Source organism: Punica granatum, chromosome 1, assembly GCF_007655135.1.
Source record: "Punica granatum isolate Tunisia-2019 chromosome 1, ASM765513v2, whole genome shotgun sequence".
NCBI lineage: Eukaryota > Viridiplantae > Streptophyta > Magnoliopsida > Myrtales > Lythraceae > Punica > Punica granatum.
Genome location: NC_045127.1, coordinates 54,600,794 through 54,627,333, shown reverse-complemented (window position 1 = coordinate 54,627,333; position 26,540 = coordinate 54,600,794). Strand labels below are relative to the sequence as shown.

The 26,540-nt window shown below is 39.8% G+C and overlaps 4 protein-coding genes across 6 annotated transcripts; 2 read left to right on the top strand and 2 right to left on the bottom strand.

The window, feature by feature from the left end:
- The first annotated feature begins 573 nt into the window (after nucleotides 1–573).
- On the top strand, nucleotides 574–3,736 carry LOC116201073 (probable protein arginine N-methyltransferase 3). The gene is made up of 7 exons (XM_031532162.1): nucleotides 574–969; nucleotides 1,180–1,737; nucleotides 1,860–1,957; nucleotides 2,073–2,151; nucleotides 2,247–2,501; nucleotides 2,594–2,761; nucleotides 3,115–3,736. The coding sequence occupies exons 1-7, from the start codon at nucleotides 676–678 to the stop codon at nucleotides 3,559–3,561; spliced, it is 1,899 nt and encodes a 632-aa protein (XP_031388022.1). The 5' UTR covers nucleotides 574–675; the 3' UTR covers nucleotides 3,562–3,736.
- A 116-nt stretch (nucleotides 3,737–3,852) lies between these two features.
- Nucleotides 3,853–13,375, bottom strand: LOC116201066 (DNA-directed RNA polymerase I subunit 2). Its single transcript, XM_031532152.1, has 27 exons — nucleotides 13,101–13,375; nucleotides 12,675–12,757; nucleotides 12,462–12,581; nucleotides 12,036–12,112; nucleotides 11,416–11,479; nucleotides 11,122–11,192; nucleotides 10,858–10,935; nucleotides 10,726–10,771; nucleotides 10,340–10,520; nucleotides 10,209–10,261; nucleotides 10,037–10,110; nucleotides 9,803–9,920; nucleotides 9,559–9,646; nucleotides 8,691–8,806; nucleotides 8,434–8,561; nucleotides 8,253–8,332; nucleotides 7,778–8,019; nucleotides 7,529–7,690; nucleotides 7,247–7,411; nucleotides 7,055–7,129; nucleotides 6,343–6,446; nucleotides 6,179–6,254; nucleotides 5,787–5,915; nucleotides 5,563–5,703; nucleotides 5,270–5,482; nucleotides 4,913–5,167; nucleotides 3,853–4,638 (listed from the first exon to the last, which is right to left on the bottom strand). The coding sequence occupies exons 1-27, from the start codon at nucleotides 13,267–13,269 to the stop codon at nucleotides 4,225–4,227; spliced, it is 3,522 nt and encodes a 1,173-aa protein (XP_031388012.1). The 5' UTR covers nucleotides 13,270–13,375; the 3' UTR covers nucleotides 3,853–4,224.
- A 2,082-nt stretch (nucleotides 13,376–15,457) lies between these two features.
- Nucleotides 15,458–19,394, top strand: LOC116201680 (ERI1 exoribonuclease 3-like). 2 transcript variants are annotated; one of them, XM_031533011.1, is made up of 5 exons: nucleotides 15,458–15,542; nucleotides 15,646–15,742; nucleotides 17,675–18,168; nucleotides 18,437–18,612; nucleotides 18,697–19,394. In XM_031533011.1, exons 2-5 carry the CDS (start codon nucleotides 15,724–15,726, stop codon nucleotides 19,136–19,138), a joined length of 1,131 nt encoding a protein of 376 aa, XP_031388871.1. In that variant the 5' UTR covers nucleotides 15,458–15,542; nucleotides 15,646–15,723; the 3' UTR covers nucleotides 19,139–19,394. The 2 variants fall into 2 exon arrangements, with proteins under 2 accessions (XP_031388871.1, XP_031388862.1); XM_031533002.1 differs by having other exon boundaries at nucleotides 17,582–18,168.
- Nucleotides 19,395–19,600: 206 nt separating this feature from the next.
- Nucleotides 19,601–25,841, bottom strand: LOC116201671 (retinoblastoma-related protein). 2 transcript variants are annotated; one of them, XM_031532979.1, is made up of 18 exons: nucleotides 25,504–25,841; nucleotides 25,322–25,426; nucleotides 25,082–25,224; nucleotides 24,896–24,992; nucleotides 24,700–24,746; nucleotides 24,169–24,358; nucleotides 23,830–23,896; nucleotides 23,456–23,635; nucleotides 23,143–23,336; nucleotides 22,178–23,057; nucleotides 21,682–21,844; nucleotides 21,501–21,573; nucleotides 21,103–21,279; nucleotides 20,893–21,012; nucleotides 20,665–20,815; nucleotides 20,466–20,578; nucleotides 20,182–20,297; nucleotides 19,601–20,061 (listed from the first exon to the last, which is right to left on the bottom strand). In XM_031532979.1, the coding sequence occupies exons 1-18, from the start codon at nucleotides 25,612–25,614 to the stop codon at nucleotides 19,911–19,913; spliced, it is 3,078 nt and encodes a 1,025-aa protein (XP_031388839.1). In that variant the 5' UTR covers nucleotides 25,615–25,841; the 3' UTR covers nucleotides 19,601–19,910. The 2 variants fall into 2 exon arrangements, with proteins under 2 accessions (XP_031388839.1, XP_031388847.1); XM_031532987.1 differs by having other exon boundaries at nucleotides 20,665–20,809.
- Nucleotides 25,842–26,540: the final 699 nt, after the last annotated feature.

The window sequence follows — 26,540 nt, the reverse complement described above, 5'->3', positions numbered from 1 at the left end:
ATTTTAAAAATGAAGAGGCTGAAAAAAGAGATCAAAATGAAATAGAAAAGAGATAAATTTGGAATAGAATGTTTCAACAAAAGATGTGTATCTGAATTTAGAAATTTTTTTTAACTCAACTCAACTGAATTCCACTCATTTTCAATTCAACAACACAATTATTACTTTTCCCCTTCTATAAATTTTTTTAACCATTTAATTCAATTTTTAATACTAAATTCTATTAATTATTCATTACATTTTCACAATTCAACAACATAAATATTACTTAATCATTACTTTATCTCAACTATTTATTACCTTTTCACATTTTTTCTCATAATTTAACAACACAATCACTACAAATCAATTAAAATAGAAAATCAACTCAACTCAACTCTAATACAAAACACATTAGAAACGCAATTTGGTGCTCCAGTATTTATTTATGTATACTACTAACAGGGACTTCGTTGTAAGTTTTAGTGAACTATGATGGCTTGATTAGACAAACAAGATCTTATTTATTTATTTAATTTATTGTGATGAACTTCTTCTTTTTTTGGTGTGTGTATATATATATATATTCTTGAAAATGGAACGACCAAGTAGGGTTCTAGGAGGGTTTAACAACGAGGAGGAGGAGCCAAGCAAGAACCACCATTTCCACTTCGATTCGATTCTTGAAGATCGCCCATGGCAGGAAACCTTGACCAGGAAGCTCACATTGCGGACCCAGAGTCTGAGGAGGATTTCGAAGATGATGAAGAAGAAGAAGAGGCTGAGGATTGGGACGACTGGAGCGCCGAAGATGGCGAAGAATCGAGCTCAGGCCTCCTCTGCTTATTCTGCGACGCCAATTTCAGCTCTTGCTCTCCCCTCTTCGATCACTGCGCTTCATTGCACCGCTTTGATTTCCACAGAGTGAAGGAAGCCTTGGCCTTGGATTTCTATGGCGCGTTCAAGCTCATCAACTATGTTCGTTCCCAGGTCAGCTTCGATTCCAATGCTTTATGCTCCCTTTGTTCTCGTTTTGAATCTGAAAAATATGAAAAAAGCTGAAAGTTCGGGGATTCCGATTATTGTAGCGTAGAACGTGATGCGCTCTGTTGTGTTCAGCTTCCAAAATAAGAAAAACATTTAGTATTTATCTTCATTTTTGTGTTTTTCCCATTTTCAGTCTCGGGTTTTTTCTTGTAGGTGGCAGAGAACAGATGTTGGAGCTGCGGTCTTGTCTTTCCTTCCAAACATGATCTACAGGACCATCTTCATGAAACAATTGATTTCGAGAAGGTTAAACCCTTGTCATTTGATGATAGGTACCTAAAGCCTTTCCTTCAAGAGGATTCACTCTTGTACAGCTTTGATGAAGATGGAGAAGGAGAAGATGATTGCCCAGTGGTAGTTGACAAGGAGGAACTTGCTATGGAACTGAAGAATCTTGGAGAATTATCGATCGATGGCGATAATCTCCTTGAGAAGGCTGAATCCTCTTCTGGGTCCATTGATGGGAATGTACTGAAGGGAGCTGCCGACGTTTCCTCCAGTGATTTGAATACAGCAGGGTCTGCAAAGGATGCAATAGTCAGTAGAGCCGACATAAGAGCACAAATTGGTTTGTCGAATGGAAAACACAAGGATGAGAGAGTCGTTAGCTCGCATAAGAAACTCGCTGCTAGTGATGTTAGGAGGGTGAATGAGAGTTATTTTGGAGCATACAGTTCTTTTGGCATCCACAGGGAAATGCTTAGTGATAAGGTATCAAGTTTAATCTTTGATTCGTTTTTTGATAGGTCTAATATTGGGACAAGAAAAGATACTACTTATCACTTGTTTACCTACTCCCACTATTATTTTTCGGATTATATTTGTATATGCAGGTTAGGATGGATGCCTACAGCCAAGCCATCTTGGGAAACCAATCCCTCTTCAATGGTGCAGTTGTCATGGATGTAGGTTGCGGTACTGGCATATTGAGGTAATTTTGTGCAAGTCCAAATCTTTCCTAACAGAATTAAATTATTCATTTAACCTGGATGTTGCTAATATTTATTCAATTTCAAAGCTGACATCTGCATCCTTTATCATGCCAGTCTGTTCGCAGCTCAAGCTGGAGCATCAGAGGTTATTGCAGTTGAGGCAAGTGAGAAGATGGCGGCTGTGGCAACTCAGGTGGAGTACTGTAACCCGTGTGCCACATTGACTCCTTGTTCTATATAGATATGTTTTCACTAAAATGTTCTCTCTTCAATCTTTGGATACTGTAGATTGCGAAAGACAACCACTTCTGGCACAGTCCCAATGGCAGTATTAATAACAAAGGTGGTGTCGTTAAAGTAGTAAATGGAATGGTTGAGGAGTTGGATAAGTGCATACAACTTCAACCTCATTCTGTAGATGTTCTGCTGAGTGAATGGATGGGATACTGTTTGCTCTACGAGACAATGCTCAGCTCAGTTCTTTCGGCACGGGATAGGTGGCTGAAGCCAGGAGGTGCTATCCTCCCTGACACAGCAACAATAGTGAGTTTTTGCACTTCTTGCTTTGCTTGCATGACTTTTAATCTGAGATGTGGAATCAGAGATCTCTCATGGATATATTTTTTTGCTTTCAGTTTGCCGCAGGATTTGGAAGGGGTGCTACAAGTCTTCCATTTTGGGAAAGGGTCTATGGCTTTGATATGTCTACTATTGGCAAGGAAATTGTTGAAGATGCTGCTCGGAACCCTATAGTTGATGTCATGAGTGAGAGCGATTTAGTGACCAACCCAGTCATTGTCCAGGTTAGTTTTATGTTTTCTAATGAATTGCTGCTATTCACATTCCACAGCATGTTCTAGTATGCCCTTTTATTGGTAAATAAGACAACTCTTGGACGACTGTACCGATATATCAAAGGAGATTGGTAATGGAAAGCATCCTATTAGAGCACAAGGCTTTCCCATGCTCAATACAGTCAAGCTTAGGATAAGATTTAAAATTCGATAAAATCTGAAAAAAATATTATTTGATCAGAAGTTCAATTATAGATTTTTCGGTTTCATTAAGTTTCCTTTTTCCCATAGTTTTTCTTTTAAAGATGTAATATACTATTTTCTCCTTCATGGTTTGATATTCGTGCATTTTTTATCCTCAGACTTTTGACCTTGTCACCATGAAACCCGATGAAGTTGATTTTACTGCAAGCATCGAGTTGGAAACGAGTTCATCGCCCACGGAAAACCAAGCAACGACCATGTGTTATGGAGTTGTCCTCTGGTTTGAGACTGGTTTCACAAGCAGGTTCTGCAGAGAACAGCCTGCGGTCTTGTCCACATCGCCGCACACTCTCAAAACCCATTGGGCACAGACCATCTTAACCTTCCGAGAACCCATTGCAATGTTGCCTAGAAAGGCTGATGACACTGACAAGAGATCACAAGGAGCTGGCATTGAAGGCTCCCCTGCCGAGAAAATTCACTTGAGGGTTAGTATTGTCCGTGCTCCTGAGCACCGCAGCATCGACATATCCCTGGAGGCTGCTGCCATTTGCTCTGATGGTCGGAAAGTAACTTATCCTGTACAAATATTTAACCTATCTTAGATTACTACATTAAGGTGAGAACCGAACTTGAATTTCTTTATACGAATCCATGATATTTAACTATGTCGCGTCTTTCTTTTCTTGGGTTTCAATTCTATTTTGCCCTTGGAAGAACTAGTGATGTATGATTGGCTCGTTTCCTTGAGTAGATGATCGAGATTTCTGTGTTTTTCCAGTCAATGGTTGAAGTATCAATGTTTTTTCCTGGATTATTGTCAGGAACATCAAAATTGGAATAGCGATTAAAAAAGAAAAAAAAAGGAATTATTGCAGTTGATCTGCTGAAACCAATGATGGTAAATAATAAATATTACATAACATTTGCTTTCTACATTGTACATTTTCACCCCATATAATAATAGCTTACCAAGGACTTCTCAGAACGTATTACACCTATAAACTTTTCAGCCCGGGCAAGCAACACAAACCCGACACACTGAGGAAAAATTTCCCAACTGTTACTATCAAAACTGAAATACAAGAAGAAGAATGAATAGCTGTGTGTCAAAGTAACGGCAGCACAAACCTTTGCCCAAGGAAGATTACTTACCTGACCTTCGAGATATCATACCGGGATCCCATTTACCCCATTTTTGAAGAGAGATTGGTACTTTTCCTACTCGGCCCAAATTGTTTGAACATATCTAGCAAGGGACCATAATATCATGCCCCGGCTCCGTTGCTTAAATGAAGTGTCATCTTGATATTCATAGCAGCTAGCTCAGCGGCCAGGTATCTGAAGACGTAGGGCATAGCAACCTTCTCCATCCCTTTGCTCATTTGACATGCATGGCACATGACCTTCTTCGGGGCCCGGGCAGGTGGGAGCCCACTAATCTGCCGGACTGCGCGCTGCTGGGGCTGAATGAATGTGGTCGTGAGGATGCTTCCGCAGATGGAACACACATCAGCTGTGTGGTAGTCAGAGCATGTGTGGAGCCTATCGTGTAGTAAATACGCCGCTCCATGAGCAAGCATGGAGTCCCGCTCCATCTCACCGAAACGGATACCCCCACCCCTCTTCCTTCCCTTGATGGGTTGTCGAGTCACTTGGTCTATGGTGCCAGTCGACCGAACCTGCAAAAACATATCACGAGACATACGGAAAATAAGGCTATGATGCATAAAAACTACATGAGTCCTCCATGCTCTATAGATGGAGACATATTATTGAAAAGCATCCTTGCCTGAAAAGAATCCTCCACTTAACAGCATTTATATATAGTTTCAGGAAAGGATTCTTTTCAAAACATACAGAAAATAATGCTATGATTCATAAAAACCACATAAGTCCTCCACACTCTTATACAATAAATATAGATGGAGACACATTAATGAAAAGAATCCTTGCCTGAAACTTGTCGGATACCATGTGCCTTAGACGTTGATAATAAACGGGTCCAATGAAGATCTCGCACGGGAGTTCTGTTCCATAAACTCCACTGTATAGTACCTCAACACCGTGGTAATTAAAACCATGCTTCCGCAACCTAGAACCAATCTGATCAACAAGCGACTCTGATTCAGATACAGACTCTCCTTTTGGGTCCTTCACCGAGCTAGCAAACGGAGTCGCATCAACAAACTCACCATTTAAGCTTCCTACCTGCAAATCATCCGTTCAGCAGCCTCAGCGTTTTTTAATCATCGAATTCAAATTGTAAGTTTGCCATGCAGCTCACAATTTCTTCACTCTAGTTAGACATACCTTTGCAGCAATGGACTCTATGAGCATAGCAATGGTCATTCGTGAAGGAAAAGCATGCGGGTTTATAATTAAATCGGGGCGCATTCCTGTTGTTCCAGAAAAGGGCATGTCAATATCGGGCCACAACTGTGAGCAAACACCTTTTTGCCCGTGCCTGCTGCTGAATTTGTCACCGATCACTGGATTTCTAGGATGCCGAAACCGGATATTCGCCTGCCTCCATGTAAAGGGACAAATTAAACAAGGACTTGCACCAACAAGAGTCTCCCTAAAACAAGAAGCAGCAACTTTACCTTTTCAAGATTTTTCTGTTTTTTCCCATCGATGGCAACGTAGTCCACATAAACAGACTCCGTGCCCTTTTTTACACGAGTTATGGTCTTCTCAGCCACATCATCGTAGATGCTACAGTAGGCCTCACCAGGATGAATCATCTGAACAATGAAAGAGGAGTTAATGCAGAAGAGAATCTTTCAGGTCAGGAGACGGAGCAGGGTGGACCTAATATATTTCCAACCTGACCAATAAATGGGAGTCCATCAGCATCAATCCGAGATTTGTTGGATCTATCAATATTGCTTCTTTTAAATGATCTTTGTGTCCGGTTGGATCTTCTGCTTTGCTCAGCCAGGTCAATGGTTTCCATCTACAATAGGGAAATCAACCAAAGAATCTAAGACTTTGTTTGTGGATAGAAAACAGTAAAGAAGGCTTCTAAAAATTGTATTAACTTCTGGATGGCCTTTTAGAGCCCCCGAAGTTCAGCCTCTGATTTCTTTCCCCCGAATGGTGAATTCATTAATTCGCTTCTTTAGACATTTTAGCACTAACCCTACTTTATCAGCAAAACAGCAGAAAATGCTCGCATAGGCTTTTAAAATTTTATGCATCTGCCTAGCAAATCAGAACCTGGTATATTTGTCCATGAAACATCCCGCGTTCTACTGATGACTTGTTTAAGATCATGGCATCCTCCATATCGTATCTGGATAGAGTAGTCATATCAAATTCTAGGAGAATAACAAAAACTTTAACTGAAATTCTTTTAGTCAAACAGGAATGTAAACTCTTACCCAGAATAAGCCAGCACAGCAACAATTGCATTTGTTCCCGTTGGGAATTCGTCTATGCAGTACTTTGTATACGTCTTTGTACGTACTATGGGAGTTTGAGGAGTCTGCAAGAACCCCAACGTATTGGTTTTTAAGTATGGCATGGAGCAAGAAAAAACACGAGAAGAGAGGAGAGAGAGGTGGAACTGAAGAATATCTCAATGAAATTAAACCGCTGGATCAGCACTAATTTTTGCGCTTTCACAATTATTGCAAGTTAACATTGACTTCAGCCTATTAGTAGATGGACATCACTACTTCGCGACAAGTCTTTCCTACTGGAGTTCCTATACACAACTTTTCACTCCCAACACCTTGTCCTTGACCACGAGGGGACTATCAAGCTGACCTTTGTTATGCCCCCACACCAACAATTTGACTGCGGGAGGAACTGATATGAAGTGCCATATGGTTCTTTCAACTCGCATTGTTGCATCGCCAATACAACCACCCTCTGTTTGAGCTTTTTGGTGGAAATATCATGGGGGGATGATTTTTTCATCACATGGTCTCAGTTACGATCACCTGAGATGAGCATTTTGGGGTGCGTACTTTTCCAATTTTCAATCCGAGACTAATCAATATATGAATAAGTTCTCATACTTTGCAAATATGACCCAATATCTATATTGTAGATTACTACTCTCAAACAACAATACAAAATAAGTCAAACCTGAAGATGATACAGCTTTTGATCTGCACGGAAGCGAATTGCTTGTGAAGAGAAGGCCATTGTTTGTTTTGCCATCTAGATCAGAAAGTAAGAGACAAAGAACATCAGACAGATCTCCGAGGACGAAGAATGTGACAAAGGAACTGGGAAACCTATTGCTGAAGGAGCGCAAGTGATTCAAAAGAAACCAACCTGACACTGATACATATTTCGTGGGCTCTGATTATGATCTGACCAAGGCGTCAGATTAGCTACAACACTGAGCATTACAGTTGGATGGATTTCTTCATGAGTTGCTGGAAATTCACTTCTCCGTCCTCCATCTCCACTATCAGGACACTTAATTTCCATAAATACCTATATATAAATAAAACGGTTTGAAGCATAAGCATTGGATCATTAAATTTTGTATGCATATATATATATATCAAATGTTACAACCATATCATGTGCAAGAAGACATCCTTTTATCACCTGTTCAAATGGACCAATAAGCTCAATATTCTGACTTTCATCTGCTGCTGCAATATTTTTAACAGGCCGTACAAATCTTGATGGATTTGTAAAGAGATATAGACCAGGATATGCTCCACCAAAACTCAAAGGAACATATCCTACTTCAAGATCATCAGGAATCTGCAATCATTTTAAATACATTGAGCAAAACTTTTAGAAAGTGAGTCTTAGAAGTATGACAGAAACGGGGAAATTTAGCTTACATACCAAAGAAGTAGTGGATAGTTTTAATCTCCGCAAATAAGCCACGATTTTCTCAATCTCAGCAGAGGGCACAAAGCCAACAACACGACCATCCAAAAGGACATGAATAACTTCCGGAGGACCAGCTAGGACAAGCTTCGGTAGTGAAGGAGTCATTCCAACAGCAATGAGAATATCCACGATAGATTTTCTAATTTTAAAGAAATCTCTGATATTCCCTTTTGTATCAAAGAATGATGCTATCCCTGAAAAAATTAACCAGCACAAAAATCATATCTCCATAACCTATAAACAGCATATAAATTTAAATCTGGGAAAATGATTCAGTCAAGAAAATATGAAAGTACTCCTCACACGAAAACCAATACAAGGTTCTCTAAACTATCCATGAAACTAAATAATTGTTCTCTGAGGAAATCAAATTAAGCCACAGAATGATTCCCAAAAGTAAATTAAAAAAAAAAAGGCATTCACTCACGACAGGCACGAGTCATGTGATTCAGCAGGCCACAAGGTTCTCCATCAGGTGTGTGCACAGGACAGAGAAAACCCCAAGATCTGAAAGTTGCAGTTTTAAAGGTAAGATGATGAACAATATGTCAAAAGATATCCCATGTAAGGGGGAAAGATAGATCGATTTTCAGTGGGTTGATACATACTCAGGTAACAACTTTCGGACACTTGTAGTTCGCATACCAGCAAAAGAAGCACCCCGATGTACAGCACGGAAATGCGAAAGAAAACGAAGGAAATTAAGCCTCTCTGCTTGAACTGTATAACCTGCTCTCTAATGAAATAAATTATGAAAATCAACTTTAGTTTCATTCATGAAGAAATGTTAATTATCCAGCAGAGCCAGAACTTACTAAAATCAAACATAAAATAGTCGAAAGTCCATTCGGCCACCAGATTGTACCTGCTGTAAATCCAATCCGGTTTGAGTAACCAGCCTTCCAGTCTTCAACATATTCTCTATGGCAGCACCAATATTCTTGCTTGGGTTTTTTTCAATGACCTTCTTTACATCTTTCACTAATAATCAAAAGTCAATAAGGGAAAGATGTCAACCAAGGAAAAAAGAAAAGCGTATATATTATAATTGGAGAAGATGAACTTATCAACCACAGTTTTTCAGCACTCTTTTCTGCACAACATCCACTTCTAGTGACAAATGCCAAGCAAACAACAAAACTGCCGATTGTAGAAGTCCAGTTTTGATGGTTCAAGTCACTAACCTTTTCTTTATTAATCGGGAAACCACCATTAATAATTTCCACTATATAACAGGAATAACCTAATGCCTATAAAAGGAAAATCCTCCCTAAGAATATTTTTCCCAGTACCTATACAGATAGTCACACTTGAACTGAACTCAGAACTTAAGTAAATTACTAAATGGGAGCTCAAACCCACTGGAGTAAAATCACGAGAACATCACTTACAACACTAGACCTAACTTTAGACAATTTAAAATTAAAATAACAACAAAAAGCAACCAGACACCAGCAATTCATCTTCAAACCAAAATATTACCAGTAAATCCAATATAACTTAAGGACCGCCATAGAATTAACTAAAACAGCAAGAGTTCAGCACAACTAAGAAAAGTGCAAATCAATTATCAATTAATAAAAGAAACTGCAAAGCTATTATTTTCATATTGAAGCATCTCATAAGTATTTAGACATCAATCTGCACTTATGCATGGATAAACAATGGGCAATGAAAAAGAAAGGGAAGAGATTAGGCCAATCTAGCATTTAAGAAGGGTTAAGACCACATACAGCTGCAGAAGTCAAAGTTTTTGCTCGTCTTGTTGATCTCATCCTGGAGGAGCTTTTTACCTTTTTGGAGCCAATCCTCTAGTTTCTCCTGGAAAAAGTAGACAAAAATGTCGGTATTATATGGTAGAAAGTAATTTTTTTATTATACAAGTCAAAAAACCACAATTTTCTTTTGTAAAACTGCACTGTTACTTTGGAAAATGGAGACAATACTGAAGATTATAATTTTCTTTCAAGCACATACCTTGAGATAGATTGTAATTAGGTGGCCAGGAAGTAAGACTTCCTGATTTTGCAAAGCATCTGGATTATCTGCTATTGATGTCTGATCAATAAGAGAGAAAAGCTTCTGCACCATAAAGCTGAAACAAGAACACCAATATAGCAATATTACTTCATTAATCACCAGCAAAGAGAAATACTTGAGAATTATTTTTTCACCAAAACATAATGAAAATGAACTATAAGACTGGCTTACATGAGTAAATTGAACTTATCATAGTTATTATTAAGGTGAACAAATATGTAGTCCTTCAGCATAGCCTTTCCAACCTAGTATAGAAAGAGCAAAGCAGAAAGTGGGTATGATGCTTAGAAGGAAGCAATATCTAGACAAATAACAGAGAAAGTGGACTAAAGAATGCACTTACAACATCAGAACTAGCATTTTCCAGTCCATTCATGACCGCTTTAAAGTGCTCTCCTGATATTGAGCATAGATGTTTAGCACTTATCAACCGTTAGGGAGAAAATAGAGAAACACTGGAAATTGCCAAAGCACCTATATGTTGAAGGCATTGTTGTCTGGTAAAAAGAGCCAAATCTCGAAGTTCATCGAGAATTATCTTTGCTCTTTCTCCTACAAGCTGAGTGCCAACAGCACCCTTCACCCTCTCATGTTTCTCAGTGGAACAGCTTGTCAAACTTGCATAGATTTCATGATCGGAGGTATCGACAAGTGCCTATGATATATAATCAAGCAAACAATAAGACCATGACAGGAATTCGGCACTAAGAAGCCCTCGAAAAGAATGATCAATAGCAAATTTATGTCGTAGAAATGGCCGAAGTAAAATGAGACGGAATTAATATGGTGTGTAGCCCGGCTAATTTTGTTACAGGAGGGAAAACAAAACACGAATAATTGGAAAGGGACAATCCATGCACCTTTAATACAACAGCCACAGGAAGCAAATATTCTCTTCCCTGAATCCTGCACCATAACCATTGGAGGAAAGTTAGCAGCCAGAGTCGTAACTGAGGTGCAATCACATTTATGAAGAAATAATAACGACTGACCAAACTCCCAGTCTAGCACTCCCATTTTGAAGGTAGTACAGCTTAATTGACACAGAAGACTGATCTTCTCTCACACACCTAACAAAGATCAATGAGTCTCCATCAGTTAAAAATTATATTGCTAGGGGCATTGATATAAAATCCCAATGGAAACAACGCTACATCAAGAAGACATGTAAACAGTAAATCTATACATGAAACTGGAACAGGGCGTAAAAACATGTTATGAAGAACAAACCATTTCATGGTACATGGAGGTCAAACCTTATTACAACTGCTTTATCAGTGTATCCGTCTTGTCTATCACGAAATGAATTCCGCAGCATACTCATTGGCTGAGACATAAATACTGTTGATTAAAGAAAAAAAGGAGAAGCAATGACAAAATAAAGAGCAAGGAGCAAAAGAACAAAGAGAAACTGTAAAGACTTTAAAGTCATTCAGCATTCTAATCATTTCAAGAAAAGATTCAAATAATCCATAAGGAGACAGGATAGAACAGGTAGACCCCGATTCTGCTTATTGGTTAAGTGTGTCTGAGTAGAAAAATTCACTTACATAGTTCCTCTTTGGCAATATTAGAAGCCGAACAACTCTCTCAAGCCCATTTAATATAAAGTATCTGCAACGAAAGCAGAATTATGCAAAAGTTGAAAAAGAGTAAGGGAACACCAGTATCTTTGCAAGAACAGTAACTTTTAAGATACACAAGTAGATGTTAAGCAGATTGATTCTGCTTAAAACTGTGCTCCGTTTGGTTTCGTAATTAAATTTTAAAATTTTAACTCTAACTTTAATTCTACTCACTACACAACGAAAATTAACTCTTCAAAATTAAAAAGATGGGGCTCCATACATAAACCCACATACAACTCTATTATACTCAATTCAATTTTTAATATTAAATTCTCTCAACTATTCATTACTTTTTCACACTTTTTCTCATAATTCAACAATACAATCATTACAACCCAATTAAAATCAAAACTCAACTCAACTCAACTCTAAAACCAAACACACTACAAAATTTCCAAGCCATATCTAGTACAAACACATGATTCAGCTGAATATTTAAATTCCTGTGCACACACATGTACAAGGGAAATTATATTACACGCACTCCAACAATCATAAAGATCATGGTACATTTGGGGATTGGAAACATCACGGTAACTTACCCACCCATCTCTGAAGCCTCCTCCTTGCACGAAACCAATTTCTGGGGATCAGCATCGCTTAGATGGCAGAGTTTTGACTGCACATATATAACGGACTAATCAACTTAAAGAAGAATTCAACCAAACCAACAAGATAAGCGATTCCATCAGAATAGACAAGATGCACCAATTTAGATGAGGACATGCCAAGTTTGACCACCCAATATGAGTTTCCAATCGTCTCCATCTCTAATTTCCCATGCACTCTTCCAACATGTTTAACATTGCTCGGTACAAATGAGGGATTGAAGGGCAGCAGTGAGTTCCATTAATAGTAGCCTAGTTCTCATGTAGATTTTTGCAGGAGTAAAACCATTTGCCATGCACTTTGCAACTGATGAATTTTACTGATGGCAAAGGGAGGTACATAATGAAACAGACAAGTACCTTTAACATTATTGGAAACTGCCCAAGATTGATCTTCTCCCGTATAACTGGTCCATCATCATATTGAAAACAAATATCTGCTGCAAACTTCCCTGAATATGAGATCCTTGCTTGTCTACACTGTTGCAGAGAGTGCAAGTGTGAAGAATTTAAATTCAACTACTGTTAATTCTCGGGGCAAGGAGATAGAGAGATGTGGGTGAAAAATGTTACCTCATAAGGGAGCAAACGATTAGACATTGCTTTTGAATTGCCTTCCTTTTGAGGTGGATATACCTCGGGATGACCCAGCGAAAGTAAAATGAATAGTCAAGGATGAAACTTCACTACAATGAAAGCAAATCACACAGCCACAGTTCACCTATATCTACTCAGCCGCGAGGAAATCAATGAAAACAAATGAAACACGGGGTCCAATCTTCACTAATGTGACATTCCAACATCATGGGATCATCAATGAACCATCTTTTGCCATAAAAATACGTAACTTTATGTAATCAAAAAAATGATCGCACTGCCATTTCCTGGTTCAGGACAGACGAAATTGAACCAAAACGAGGAAGCATAGAGGGCAACTGAATATGATGAACTCAACTAAGTGATTGATAATTAAGGAGAAAGAAGGGAAGAAAAGGATATTTTTGAGCTTCTTGTTGGTGAAAGTGTCGGTAACCACGACGGGCTTGATGCCGAGGAACATGGTCTCAAGACCGGACTCCACGGTGTGATCGAATGACTCTATGTGATGCCTGAAGAGCTCCCTGAGCTCCTCGTAGTCCTCCACCGCACCCGGCCTCTTCCCTCCCATGTCTGCTGCTCTGCTTGCTTACACCCTCCCCGCTTTCTTCTCTGTGTGTGTCTCGTGGGCGGTCGGAGGGTTTATCAGAGGTTTTTGCAGAGGTGGTCGGAGAAGAAGGAAGAGGATGGAGGGTTTTACATCATCATGGGCCGTAATGGGCCAGCTTTTGGACTATTTATTTACTTTTAAATGGGCTTTGGAAGACAACCCCTTATTAGCCAAGACCGGTAAGGCCGCCTCGACGGCGGGGTATAGCGGAAGTCAGTCTAATACAAGGCCGATCGGATCACTTGCATAATCCCTCTTTTAGCTGGCAGCATTGCGATGTATGGAAGTCCCGAGCCGATACAATCATAGCAATGTCATGAGCGCTATCTCAATCGATAGGGATTAGCGTGTGCCTAACAACTATTAACCGAAGCAAACATGCGCGGTGACTAATGAGAGACAACATTGTTACTTGGTCTACAAGATATCTCTTGAACTTCAAATGAATGGACACGGGATTTAGATCGAGGGGTGTGAGGTCTTTGGTAGGACAATAGGAACTTAAAACTTTCTGATTTAGAGGGACGAATAATAATAATTTCATAAAAATTTGAAAAGACAATATGTTAATTCTTTTAGAACCCCTCAACTTCCCTCCATTAGTCCATCATATTCATGCAGGTGGTTGTTATTTTTGTTGTGATATAATATAATATTCTATGTCGAAGTTTAGTATATCATTGTCACTTGAAAAGTAAACGAGGGGCCGATTCTAAAAGATCTATAAAAAAACAATAATAGGTAAGTTCTTTAATATATCTTCATACCTTATATTTATTTATGAATTTTTACATGTCCACTGTCGGTATAAATCAACTCTCCACCGTCAGCTTCTCTAATCGCACCACTTGTCCCATCTAACTCCTCATGAAAACAATGTTGTTCATTTAATTTTTTTATTTTTTGATAAAATTTTATGACAATTGCCTTACTTACATAAACTAATTTCCTAATTCTACACAATTGATAAAGCAACACCCATACAAAATTATTTATGAATTTTAGTTCAAACGTAAACACTAAAGTCATTTATCACTTCAAAATTATAAATTATTTTTTATCGAGGAGACATTGCCAAAAATATGATTCTTATTTTAATATGTAATCCATGTTACGCCACATAGAGTAAATGTATTATGTAGAATTTGGCCAAAAAATATACATGATATTACACTACCTTTAATTTAATTAAAATTATTTCAAAGATTAAATTCTAATTTTAGATGGTTTAATTTTACCATTCTACCCCCATCTATTACATGGGATAAAACTTTATATATATATATATATATATATATAATTCGTTCATATTATTTGTCGATATGAATCCAAAATTAAATCATCATGTATTGTTTATAAATATATTGATATATGTTGATATATTTTGTTCACATTATTTGTCTTTATGGATCCAAAATTAAATCATCATATGTACTATTGATAAATATATTGATAGTTTTATTTATATTTATTCATATTATTTGTTCGTGCTTCAAATTATATTATGAGTAATAATAGTACAAATATTACGGTTATATCCCTATTTATTGTAGGGGATATGACTTTATATATATATATTGTATCACTTGAATGAATCCCTCTTTTAAGCTATAGCATTCTCATATCTAGTAATGGGTGGAATTGCGAGCCGATACGATCATAGTAATGTCATCCGTGCTAACTCGATCGAACTCGATCCGCAAGATATCTCACGAACTTTATATGGGTGGTTGTTGATTTTATTGCGATACATATTCTCTGTCAGTATAGAGCTTATTTGGATATGGGGAAGTAGAGGGGAGGAGAGCAAAAGTTGTATAAAATTAAAGCCAAACGGAAGGGAAAGGCAAATGCGGGTTCCTGATTCTAAAAGATCAACTTCAAAATCTCATTGGTTAAAAAAATAAAGCTCAATAGTTAAGCCCTGTAATTCATTATTTATCTGGACAACAACTCGATCAGAAATAGAATCGAACAGATTTTGCGCACGTGAGAATCAGTTCGAAACAGTATAGAAATATCTGATACCGCAGGGGAGCTTGCAGCAGTCATTATTCCAGTGGCCACTCGCCACACGACACGTGTCTTGAAAAATCCCGCGCTTGCCACAGCGGTATTTCGTGGGCCCCAATCCCTTTTTCCCAAAAAAAAAAAAAAATATCTCTCTACAAAAATATATTTATAAAACCTCCGCACACTCTCTTCTCTTCTCTCTCGCGCGGTGGAATGCGAAGGTAACCGACTCACTCCCCCATTGATCCGCCATTAATGTCCGCATGGTTTTCCGGTTCCTCACGCCATGCATGTGACCGGGAGTTACTGATTTGCGATTTTCAGGTGACGGCGAGGGCCCTGCAGCTGGACGAAAAGCTCTGATGTTCCTGCTGGTGGATCTCAATTACGGTCCCGATTGCCATGGCCCTCGACCTCCGAGGTACGTATAACTCCTTCGCTCAAATTGTCTCTCCCGGTGCTTCTGCATTCTGTTTCATTGATCGATATACGTCAGTTGGAGGTACGTGTCTGATTTTGCTGCCGGTGTACTGTTTGATTGAGCAACTTAATGCTGATCACTGCTGGCGGTCATAAGGTTTTAGGATTCCGTATGCGTGTGATAATTAGCTGAGAGTCAATTTCTCGTGGGTTAATGCTTTAAAAGTATCTGTCACTGGTGATGTTTCTGGCGCTGTTTGTTTCCGATCTGCTGTTGCGTTCATGTCCGTGCTATTCACTGATTGATGTGTATATATATATATATATATATGTCGGTTCATTTATTCCAGTCATGTTCTGTTTCGTCGATGTTGTACCCTACCATTGAGCTGCTTATCGTCGTTATCATGTGTTCCAGGCTGAGAGATATTGTCACAGGGTTTTAGGATTCTATACATGGTGATAACTAGCTGAGAGTCGATAGTTTGTTGAATAAAGTTTTGAAAGGGTCATCATTAGTGAGGTTTATGGTTTTGTTTGTTCATGATTCTCCTTTTACCTGGGCATGTCAGTTAGCCTTGCAGCTGGAAATTAATAAGAGGAAAACATGTAGTCTTCAGTGCAATGCTCCCTGTGCATGAGTGTCCTTTGGGTCATGTTTCATATAGTTGCTGATGTACTGTTTGATTGAGCTGTTTAGTGCTGTTATCGGGTATTACAGGCTCAGAGCTGGTCATCATCAGGTTTTAGGATTCTATGCATAGTGATAACTAGCTGATAATTGATTTCTCTTCAAATAATCCCTTGAAGGGATTGTTATTATTGATGTTCATGGTGTTGTATGTTTTCGATCCTGCAATTGCCGGGCAATGTCGGTTAGTCTTGCAGCTCAAAATCGATAAGATGAAAGCATGAAGTTCTGTCTCATTTATGTTTAGTGAGTTTCTCACTGTGCTAGTGTGTGCTTTCCTCTGATTGACGTATGCCTTTTCATTTGCTTGGGTCATGTTCAATTTCGCTGTGATGTATCGTTTGATTGAGCTGCTTAGTGTTGTTCAGCATTGCAGGTTCAGAGCTGATCGTCGTTTGTTTGATTCTTCGTGATAACTAGTCGAGAGTAGATTTTTTTTTTTTTTTACCAAATAATGCTTTGAAAGGGTTGTCGGCGGTGATGCTCATGGTTATTTGGGTCATGGTGATGCCCATTGGTTAGCCTTATATACTACCTCATTTATATTTAGTGAGACGCTATCTGTGCCTGTGTCTGCTTTTCTTTGATCAGTGTATGCTGGATAATTCATTCGGGTCGTTTTAATTCAGCTGTTGATGTACTGTTTGATTGAGTTATTTAGTGTTGTTATCGGGTGTTCCAAGCTCAGAGCTGGGGTTGTGGGGTTTTAGGTTCGATTTCTGTTGATCAATGCTTTCAAAGATCCTGATTGGTGATGTTTGTGGCGTTGGGCAATTATCTAGTCTAGACCGAATTCATGACACTACAATATGAGAGCTTATTCTCCCCCTCAGCGAGAAAACTTCTATGTGGCCTGAGAACAAAGTTCAGTGGATCGTGGATGTTACATAGTATCCACGAGAGTCTTTCTCCTTATACACATGTTGATGTTGTTGCCGCTTTGTGATTTATTCCATTATTTTATCTGCTGTTAATTTTTGAAAAATGCCTCATCTTATTCTTTTGCAATTTGTATTTGGTTGTATCTCTGGGATCTCTTCCTGATCAATGCCAAGATATGCCTGAATCTGTTGGTAGGGCAGATTCTATTTCACTGCTTTCTGAATTTTCACTGTCGTAATCACGTGCTTCAATTTATTTCCATTGTAGAAAATATGCAAATGAACTTTGAGGCATCGTTCAACTGCCTCAAAGGAAATGGATTCCCTGCTAATTATCAATATTATGGGAATTCCATTGAAGGAATGCCTGGGCTTAAAGATGGAACTGGGAACTGGTCAGATGGCAATGCCACAGAGTCGGGTTCTCCACTTATTGGAAAGCCATTTGAGACCTTACCTGAATTTCATGGGAAACCACTGCACCAGCACGACTACTCTGCTTTCTATCCAAGCTATCATAAGGTGGAACAGGCACATGCAAATTCTTTTGGGACCCAATCTTATCCCTTTCATACGGAGACTGGCTTTCAGTACATCCCATATATTATGTATGCTAAAGGTTACCCTTCCAATTACCATTTCCAAGACTTTCAGTACTTTGTTGTCATTGACTTTGAGGCAACCTGTGACAAGGGAAAGAATCCCCATCCACAAGAGATTATAGAGTTCCCCTCTGTCATAGTGAGTAGCATGACTGGCCAATTGGAAGCATGCTTCCAGACATATGTCCGTCCAACCTGCAATCAGGTCCTCAGCGACTTTTGCAAGGATTTGACTGGGATCCAGCAGATTCAGGTTCATCAACAAATCTTTTCTTCATTTTCTATAGAAAGTAATGAAAGGTGGTTTGCTGAGGAAAAAGAGTTGACTAGACCATCTGGAGACATCATTGGCCTTATTGATTCTTATATTCCCCGGTCGACTCTTGGCTGAGTGCATATTTTCCTATCTGAAGCACGTTTTTATGCCCCTGCTCTGTCTAATAAGTTATTACATTTAGTTGAAAAACTTCCAGGAGCTGGCTTGTGTTACATGTCTAATCTTGCTTATTGCTTGGTTCCAGGTGGATCGTGGTGTTACTTTGAGTGAGGCTCTTCTTCGACACGATAAGTGGCTTGAAAAGAAGGGCATAAAGAGCACAAAGTTTGTTGTGGTCACTTGGTCGAACTGGGACTGCCGTGTGATGTTGGAATCCGAATGTCGTTACAAGAAGATCCGAAAGCCTCCCTACTTTAACCAGTAAGTTATTTATTTCTTACAATTGTGGACTTACGCTTGGTTAGGATGCAGACTCGAGGTCTTATTCTGTTCCCAATTCATCAGATGGATAAATTTGAAAGTTCCCTTTCATGAAGTTTTCGGGGGCGTGAGATGCAACTTGAAGGAGGCTGTTGAGATGGCTGGCTTGACATGGCAGGGCCGGGCTCACTGTGGTCTGGATGATGCAAAGAACACAGCCCGACTACTTTCCGTTCTCATGCACAAGGGGATCAGATTCTCCATCACAAACTCGATCATGTGGCGCGAAACTGAACATCTCCCTTCATGGAAGTACTCCCTGTCCCTCAAGCAAACCTTGCACTCCTCGCATCAGGTGTTGAGCTACAGGGATCCACAGTATCACCCTTGCTGTTTCTGCGGGGTTAGGAGCAGCCGAGGCTTGATTAGGAAACCTGGGCTTAAGGAAGGGAGCTTCTTTTTCGGGTGCGGGAAATGGACTGCCGCTCGGGGTGCCTGCTGCCATTACTTTCAGTGGGCTTCCTGAACTAAAAGCCTGAAAAGTTTAAAAGGGGCTGTGGCCATTATCTGAAAGAAAGTCAAGTCAATTGACGCCGAGGGTTCGATGTGATCCTGATACCTGATATGGGGAGGATCACAATCTGTGAAAAAGTTGACATCTGCTATGAGTTCATATCTAATGTGACTTTGAAAGCTGCCTTAGTTAGGATGACAAATTCTTACATGCTAAATTATTATCTCATCTCATAAATAAATATCCGAGATAGCAGCTCCTTACCCTATCCGATTTAATGTTAACAAGAAGTTTGTGACAGAATCAGTCGCCCACTTCTGATATTGTGGGGATACTGTATTTTAATTGAAATTATTAATATGAGACTTGAGGGAAATTGATCAATGGAAGCTCTCAGATGATTTCTAGGACCAGGCAGAATCCCTGTTGGGCGCCGCGCAACTGTTTGTTAAATATATGCTAGACTCATTGATGGAGGGAGAGAACATGCACAGGCACAGCCATTCAACTTTTTGGACAAAGGAAAGATCGAGTAATGATAACTACAAATGGGGCGAATACAAAATCTTATTTAAAATGCTACTACCTAAACTTCCACTGGGGCAAAAGCGTGCGAGTGCGAGAGTAACAAAGGGGCCGGGGCAGCTATACCTATGAGACTGATACCTTGCCGCTCAAATACCCCCCTCCTTAGTTTTTACGTTTCCATATTTCCCACCCCAGTATCAGAACCCAGAGAAAGCTGGAATATACATATGACAGGGAAACCGAGACATCATAAATATTAGATTTCGGGATTCTCGGATTTCGGTGCAGCAGGTGGAGAGACCCGATTCCCATTCTGAAGGTAGAGGCTATTTGCCACCATCGAGTCACTGACCAAGCCAACATCAACATCGTCAAAGTTGAGTGCGCCTCTGAGCTTTCGGGTGCTTCTGGAAATGAGAAAAAGGACAAATGTCACCTTATTGAGAAAACATCCAGATATAATCACGTCCAAGAAAAACGAGAATGGATCGATGGAAAGTTATAAAGGACATGAATTGCATTCCCACCCATTCAGACGGTTATTTATGACCGCAAGGTCCTTGGATGGGCTCTGATAAGCATGCGTGCTCTCGCCAACACAGGCATAGTAGCTTTTTGCGCTATGAGATATTGAGGCATCCATCTGTTTTGTAAATGGGTATTAGTATGTTAAATAAACCTTGGTATGCATAAATACATGCAAAGCAATTCTTTTTGTCCAAAGGTTCGTGTCAAGTAAAGATTGCCAGACCTAAATTATACAGCATCGATCAAATTCATGTAATAGCAATTATTGCTCTGAGTTGAGTACCTTGGATGACCGCATTGGAGACACGTACACATTGTGTGCTGGAGATACCTTCTTGGGGGACATATCCGGAAGACTTGGAAACTGAGATATCTTAGGTGATCCAGGACAGTGAGCTGGCAAAGGAAGCAGATATCGAATTCAAAACAGGCAATGCTCGGAAAGATCAAGATTGATTCATTCACCTATGCAGAAACCCTACCATTATTAGCAGTGCCAGCATCTGGAGCCTGGTTGGGTTTTGTATCTGCTCCAACAGGGCCAAGGTCTGCCAGAAGTGGCTTGACAGACGGAACAAATGTTTCATTGTAGAATGTAATAATGTCGACATGTTCGTGTCTCGTCCTCTGCGACTGAAATCATTTGCACTGAGTAAGGTTCAGAAATTTATATTGAAAATCTAGATGAGCAGAAGTGCTAAGAAATGTACCCCGTTCCTCCGTGCTGATGATCCATCAACAAACACAGTTCGAAACACTTGTGGTTTGCAATGGGGTTGCTTACGGTAGTTGCAGATGATGTCCCGGAATGTTAGATTTATTCGAGAGATCTGCAGGAGAAAATAACGGTGGATAAAGATAGTGGGGGCAGTGGAGAGATCAGTCGGCTTATCCAGAAGCTACTTCATCCAGAATCAAACCTTTGCCATCAAATAGAAACAACAGAGGATGATTTGGTCAATATGACGATTAAAGAAAAGGCCTGTCCGCTGATTGAGTATCTGTTGGAAGAGCCGGTAGATGCTCTCCTTCATCTGCTGAGAGAGTTGTAACCTTTCGAACATGCCACTGATTCTGACAGCAGCTAGTTTAGTAATCTGGACAGCAAGAATGTAACCAAATCAGATAGACAAGCATAATCAAACCATCTTAAAAGAAAAATTGTGAAAGGATAGGACCAAGAACAATTTCATATTTATTTAGGACAATATGTAAAGCGTTCCCTTAGTCTTATTGAAAGACCACGTAATAAATCCTTCGATGTACATTGTTTATAGACTGGCCACGAACGATTACTCGGTGAAAGCTGCCTATTTACCTTGCTGAAAAATATATTGATCGCAGTTTCTGCACATGTTTCTCCCCCACCTCCTGGATTTGGCCTCGTGGGACTGCAGGAAAGAAAAATGTCACGAGGAAAACATATCACTTATCTGAGGAAGAGAGAAACTGTTCAGAAATTGTTAAACAGGAAGTAAGCGTCCAGATCACAAGAATACCTGGCAAAAGCAGACTGCAGTGGAGGAGGTGGCAGCTTTGACTTCATATTACTAAAGGCTAAAAGTCGATCCTTCACCGGTGATGTGAAAGAATTTCTTTCCACTAGGACGCTCCGGAAGTCAGTACAAAGTCTTTTAGGAGATCTGATTTCACCATTGTGACCTATAGAATGATAAGATGATTAGCAGCCACCTAACCATCAGCAGATCTGCTTTCCAGGGCTTAGAAGCATAGTGCCTCACTTGACTGAAAGCAAGGGGGAGACTAAACCCATTATTAAAACATTTTTCTTTCCGGGCGTTCATGTCACAGAACCTTTGGTAACAATGAAATCATCTTTTAAAAGAAATATTTATGGGGAAAGGTCATGTAAAATATAAGATTGGATGAAAAGCATAACATCATACTCAATATACCCAATACAAGGAAGAAATAGACAGTGATACTCAAACTTAATTGCAATTATGGAATATATGCTGAGTACAAAATATGTACCGGGGGAACCCTCGTGCTTCTGCCCAGAAGGTGATGCAGGCAGTCCAACTGTGGAAAAGTTAATATGCATGGCAATCGCATCCAAGGATGGCATTGGTTCTGCTAGCAAGCCCAAACGATTGATTTCTGCCGAGAGAGAGGGTCTGGCAACGATCAAGGAATTGTACATTGAGGAGCCTTTCTCCCACACCATGCTCTCCAAGAGCCGCTCTTCTAATGAGTTCAGATGCCGCCTTAGTTCTCTTGGAAGAGATTCCTCATGCCTAATGAAACTCTCAATCACCTTGCTAAGATCAAAAGCTGTAATCCCAGTTCTCTCCAACACAGCAGGGAACAACATCGTAACTGTTTTATGTGTTGCCAGAACTAATTCAGCAGAACAGGCAAGCATGCATCTGTGAAACCTTTCATTCGTCAATAAAGAGGTCAAATTGTGAGAATGCAAAATTTGGGCCTCCGCTCTACACATAGCTTCCAAAACCCTGTAATATAACTTGCATGCTTCCAACCTTCGCTGTTCAGCCCATACATTGTCCATCAGATTTGCGCTTTGCAGCCCACCAGTGACAGAGCGATCTCCAAGGGCAGTGCTCGGAAAGATAGCTTCCAATATTATGTGAGCCCTACGTACTACATCATGAGTCACATCCCTCTCACACAACGTCAAGAACCTCATTAATTCTGCTGAAGGTTTTGATGGGAGAGGAGAGATGACATTCCGAAGCCACCGGGCAGTTGTCATCGCAGTGCTAACAGGAGTAGAAGCCATCCTCGAATTAGTACCTCCGATAATGCCATTAACATGAGATGCAGGAGACCGGTGAGGAGAGAGTGGACTCGTGATGGTCTTTGCAGGGGAGGCTAATGAGTCAAATTTTCTCTGCATGAAAGACGACAAAATGCTTAAAATTAGGATCGGCCAAAAAGTGGATAAAAAGTATGCTGATTGTTCCCAAGAAAACAACCTTTGCACAGGGAATATCGATGGCACCTCCAGACAAGCTCCCAGATCCAAGCAAGCTATCCTCCTCATTAGCAAAAACCCTTGCATCCAGTTCATCTTTATTACGAATAGTATCCTCATAATCCTTCTCTAATGTATTGAGGCTGGATGATATAGATGATTCCTCCATAAGGCCCTCAAAATAGATCATACCCTCTGAGTATAGAAAGAATGAACAGACAATCAATTAGATGTACTATACGCATAACCAGTAACATCTCTATTGATCAAAACAATATGTAGCATCAAACATAAAAGAGACATGCCAAACTAACCTGTATTGATATTTTCTAGATTTTCTGCTTTGCATTCAGAAGCTGCACAAGGGATTTTCTTCAAAAGATCCTCTATTAACTTGTTGGCACTTCCTAGTGTTTCCTTCACCATTTGTTCTGTGGTGTCATGACGATGACAAAGTGATCCAACAACATCCACACCCTCATCGGTTTTCATAGCTAAACATACACAGCAGTGGAATAAGAACCAAATTTATGAGAACGTGCAACAATCACTAGTAAACCACCCCCCGCAAAAAAAATTGAAATTTAAGCGAACATCAGAAAAGAAACATAAATTTCAATGTCCAAGTAATCCCATCCGAAAGGAGAAAGAGAATAAACTAATTACGGTCAATGAAGCAGATTATTACCAAATCGCGGATCATCGCAGACATTGAATTTCCTGAAGCGGGTAGGGACGTGGATTATCAGAATGACCTGTAATGATATCATTTGATGATAGCATGTTAGAAATATCTCCTCGCCCGGTACACAATGCAAACCAAGGACCAAAATATACACTATTAAAAGTAAGTGATTAAGATAGAAGCAATAGATGAAGTTTAAACCAGACACATAATGCCAGGTAAACTTCTGTACAAGTAACTAGGAGGATCCTTTATTTGGTACTTTTGGCAGACTAGGAAGACCTATTGCTTCTGCAGTACATTTAAAATTTAATCAGCAGAAAAGCCTGTGAAATAACTCACCAACACAGACACCAGGCCATTGACGCATGATACAAGGTCCTTGAACCGGCTAAAAGCATGTCCACGAACAGCCAAGAACAACAACCATCCGAAGCGCTGATAGTCATTCACCAACTCAGTAGTGCTCACAAGAGCAGATTGCTTATCTTCATTTGCATGGAATAATTCACGATATGTACGTTTATAGTACCTATTAATTTTAGAAAGACGTTAAACACCAAAAAATAATATTTAATAAATGGGCTTTGCATATGACAACTTCTCTTGCAGTGTGATATATTATATCCTTATATTATATCCTGCCTGTAATTCTAGGTGTTCAATAGTAAGCTAATACATGCTTTTTGCACTCTGTCCCAACATATCAAAGTTGAATTGAATGGTCCATTTTTCAGATTTCTCACATAAAATTCTTACTAGTAACAGAACCTAGATGCTAATAAGTAGCAGTAATTTTTCAGAATATGTCCACAACAATGCACATCCTGCTTGTACCACAATTTTGTTTTAGTGCCAAAGAAGGAAACTTACTGGCTTAAGAGATTCAAGTGTACAAAATTTGCCTGCATCTCCTTTGTCTGGAAACAAAAAACATAGGAAAATGTTAGGAGGATATGATCTGAGTAATGAGTGGATAACCAAGTTTTTTGGTGTATACAAAAGCAAAGCCAAATCTGAAATAATCCCTTCAAACACTAACTGCAGATTCTGTTTGTATTATCAGTACCTCGAGTTTGCTCTTCCAATCTGCACCATACATATGATCTAAGATTGCTCTAGCTTTGATAAGATACTGAGGAAGCTCTTTAAAGAAATCCACCAAGCTGGAAAACCAGACAACAATCGGTAAAATTAAGCCCGAATGACTACAAATAAGGTCAAAAGACTCAAAACACAACACAAAATCACGTACTTGAGATTTGCAAGTCTCAATATCTGGCATAAAGTAAAACCATCGTCCTTGGATTCTGTATGTTCATCTTCCGAGCTCCTTCCGCTCAACCTCCTCACACAATACAGGACAAAAGAAAACCAGTAGCGTTCTGCTTCCTCAGCCTGAAAACCCAACAAAAGATCAGCAAAAGGGTAGGACAAATCAAAGACCAACATAGCAAAACCCAACAATCTAGCATTAGCAGCCATGGACACAAACCGTGATGCTTCCGACAGTGGACAAGTTACTCAACATTAGATGCTTGGTTTCTCTAAACAGCTTCACGGACTGTGAGAACGTGCTCTCGTCCAATGACAGTACATTCTGCTCATCAAAACAACCCATGAGTATCCCCAGAACGTCAAATTGCAGGCAACTAAGCAAAGACGGACCACAAATACCTTGCAGAACTCAGTGAAACGAGACTCAACAGCATCAATCTCTCCGCTATCAGCTGGAGAATCCATGGAAGCTGTAAGGGAAGGCTTTGAGGTTGAAGATGCTGGACTCATCAAAACCCCAACAGATCTGAATCTGAAGAACAAATTTGACCTGCAAGCCAAAATTGCCGCCCAGATCTGGACAACAAAGCGGTAATCTCCGTCCAATTGGAGCTGCCGCCTTTCGATTCCTTTCCTCTGCTGAACCAGCAGAAGCCTTTAGTGTCTCTCCGATTACCTTCCGTTCCCGCCGCTCCCAAGCAGAGAGAGAGAGAGAAGACCAAAACCCTCGCGCGGGAAATTCCAGATGCATGACCCATGGCCATACATGGAAGGCATGCACGTGCATGACAGTCCAATGGGGATTCGACACGTAGCGACTGTTGGGTAGTTTTACCGCCAAATTTCTTACCGTTACGACGTTACGAGATTCTCTAGGTTGAGCGCGCCCAACGTAACGGCGGGCTGACGGAGAATGACGGCGGCCTCCATCTAGGGGATAGCGAAGCGGACCCTCCACCCTTGCGAAGTGGGGCCCACTGGGATTCCTTTGGACGCGCGTATCTAAGTTATATGGGCTTGGGCTATCGTTTTCATGGTTAGAGACCCGGCCCAGTTCTTCTTTGGGTGGGATACGTATTATGGATTGTCCAGCTGGCCAAGTCCACGAGATGAAATGAGGGGACCTGACATTAGTCTTAGCTCTGGACCTTCAGTCATTTTTGTTATTTTTTAAGGTTAATTACACTGGTAGTACAAAAATTTTAATAATGTATCAGGTTTGTTTAAAAAGTTTTTTTTGTTACTTGATGGTATAAAATGTTTCAAAGTTGCAACATGATAGTACAAACCATCATCTCGCCCGTTGTCAGGCCGTCCTTTACAAGACTGTAAATTTTATACCATCATGTAACTTGCATAAAACATTTTGTACTGTTAAGTGACAATTTCAAAACATTTTGCACCATCATGTAACGTCCCACAAAAACTGATTTTGC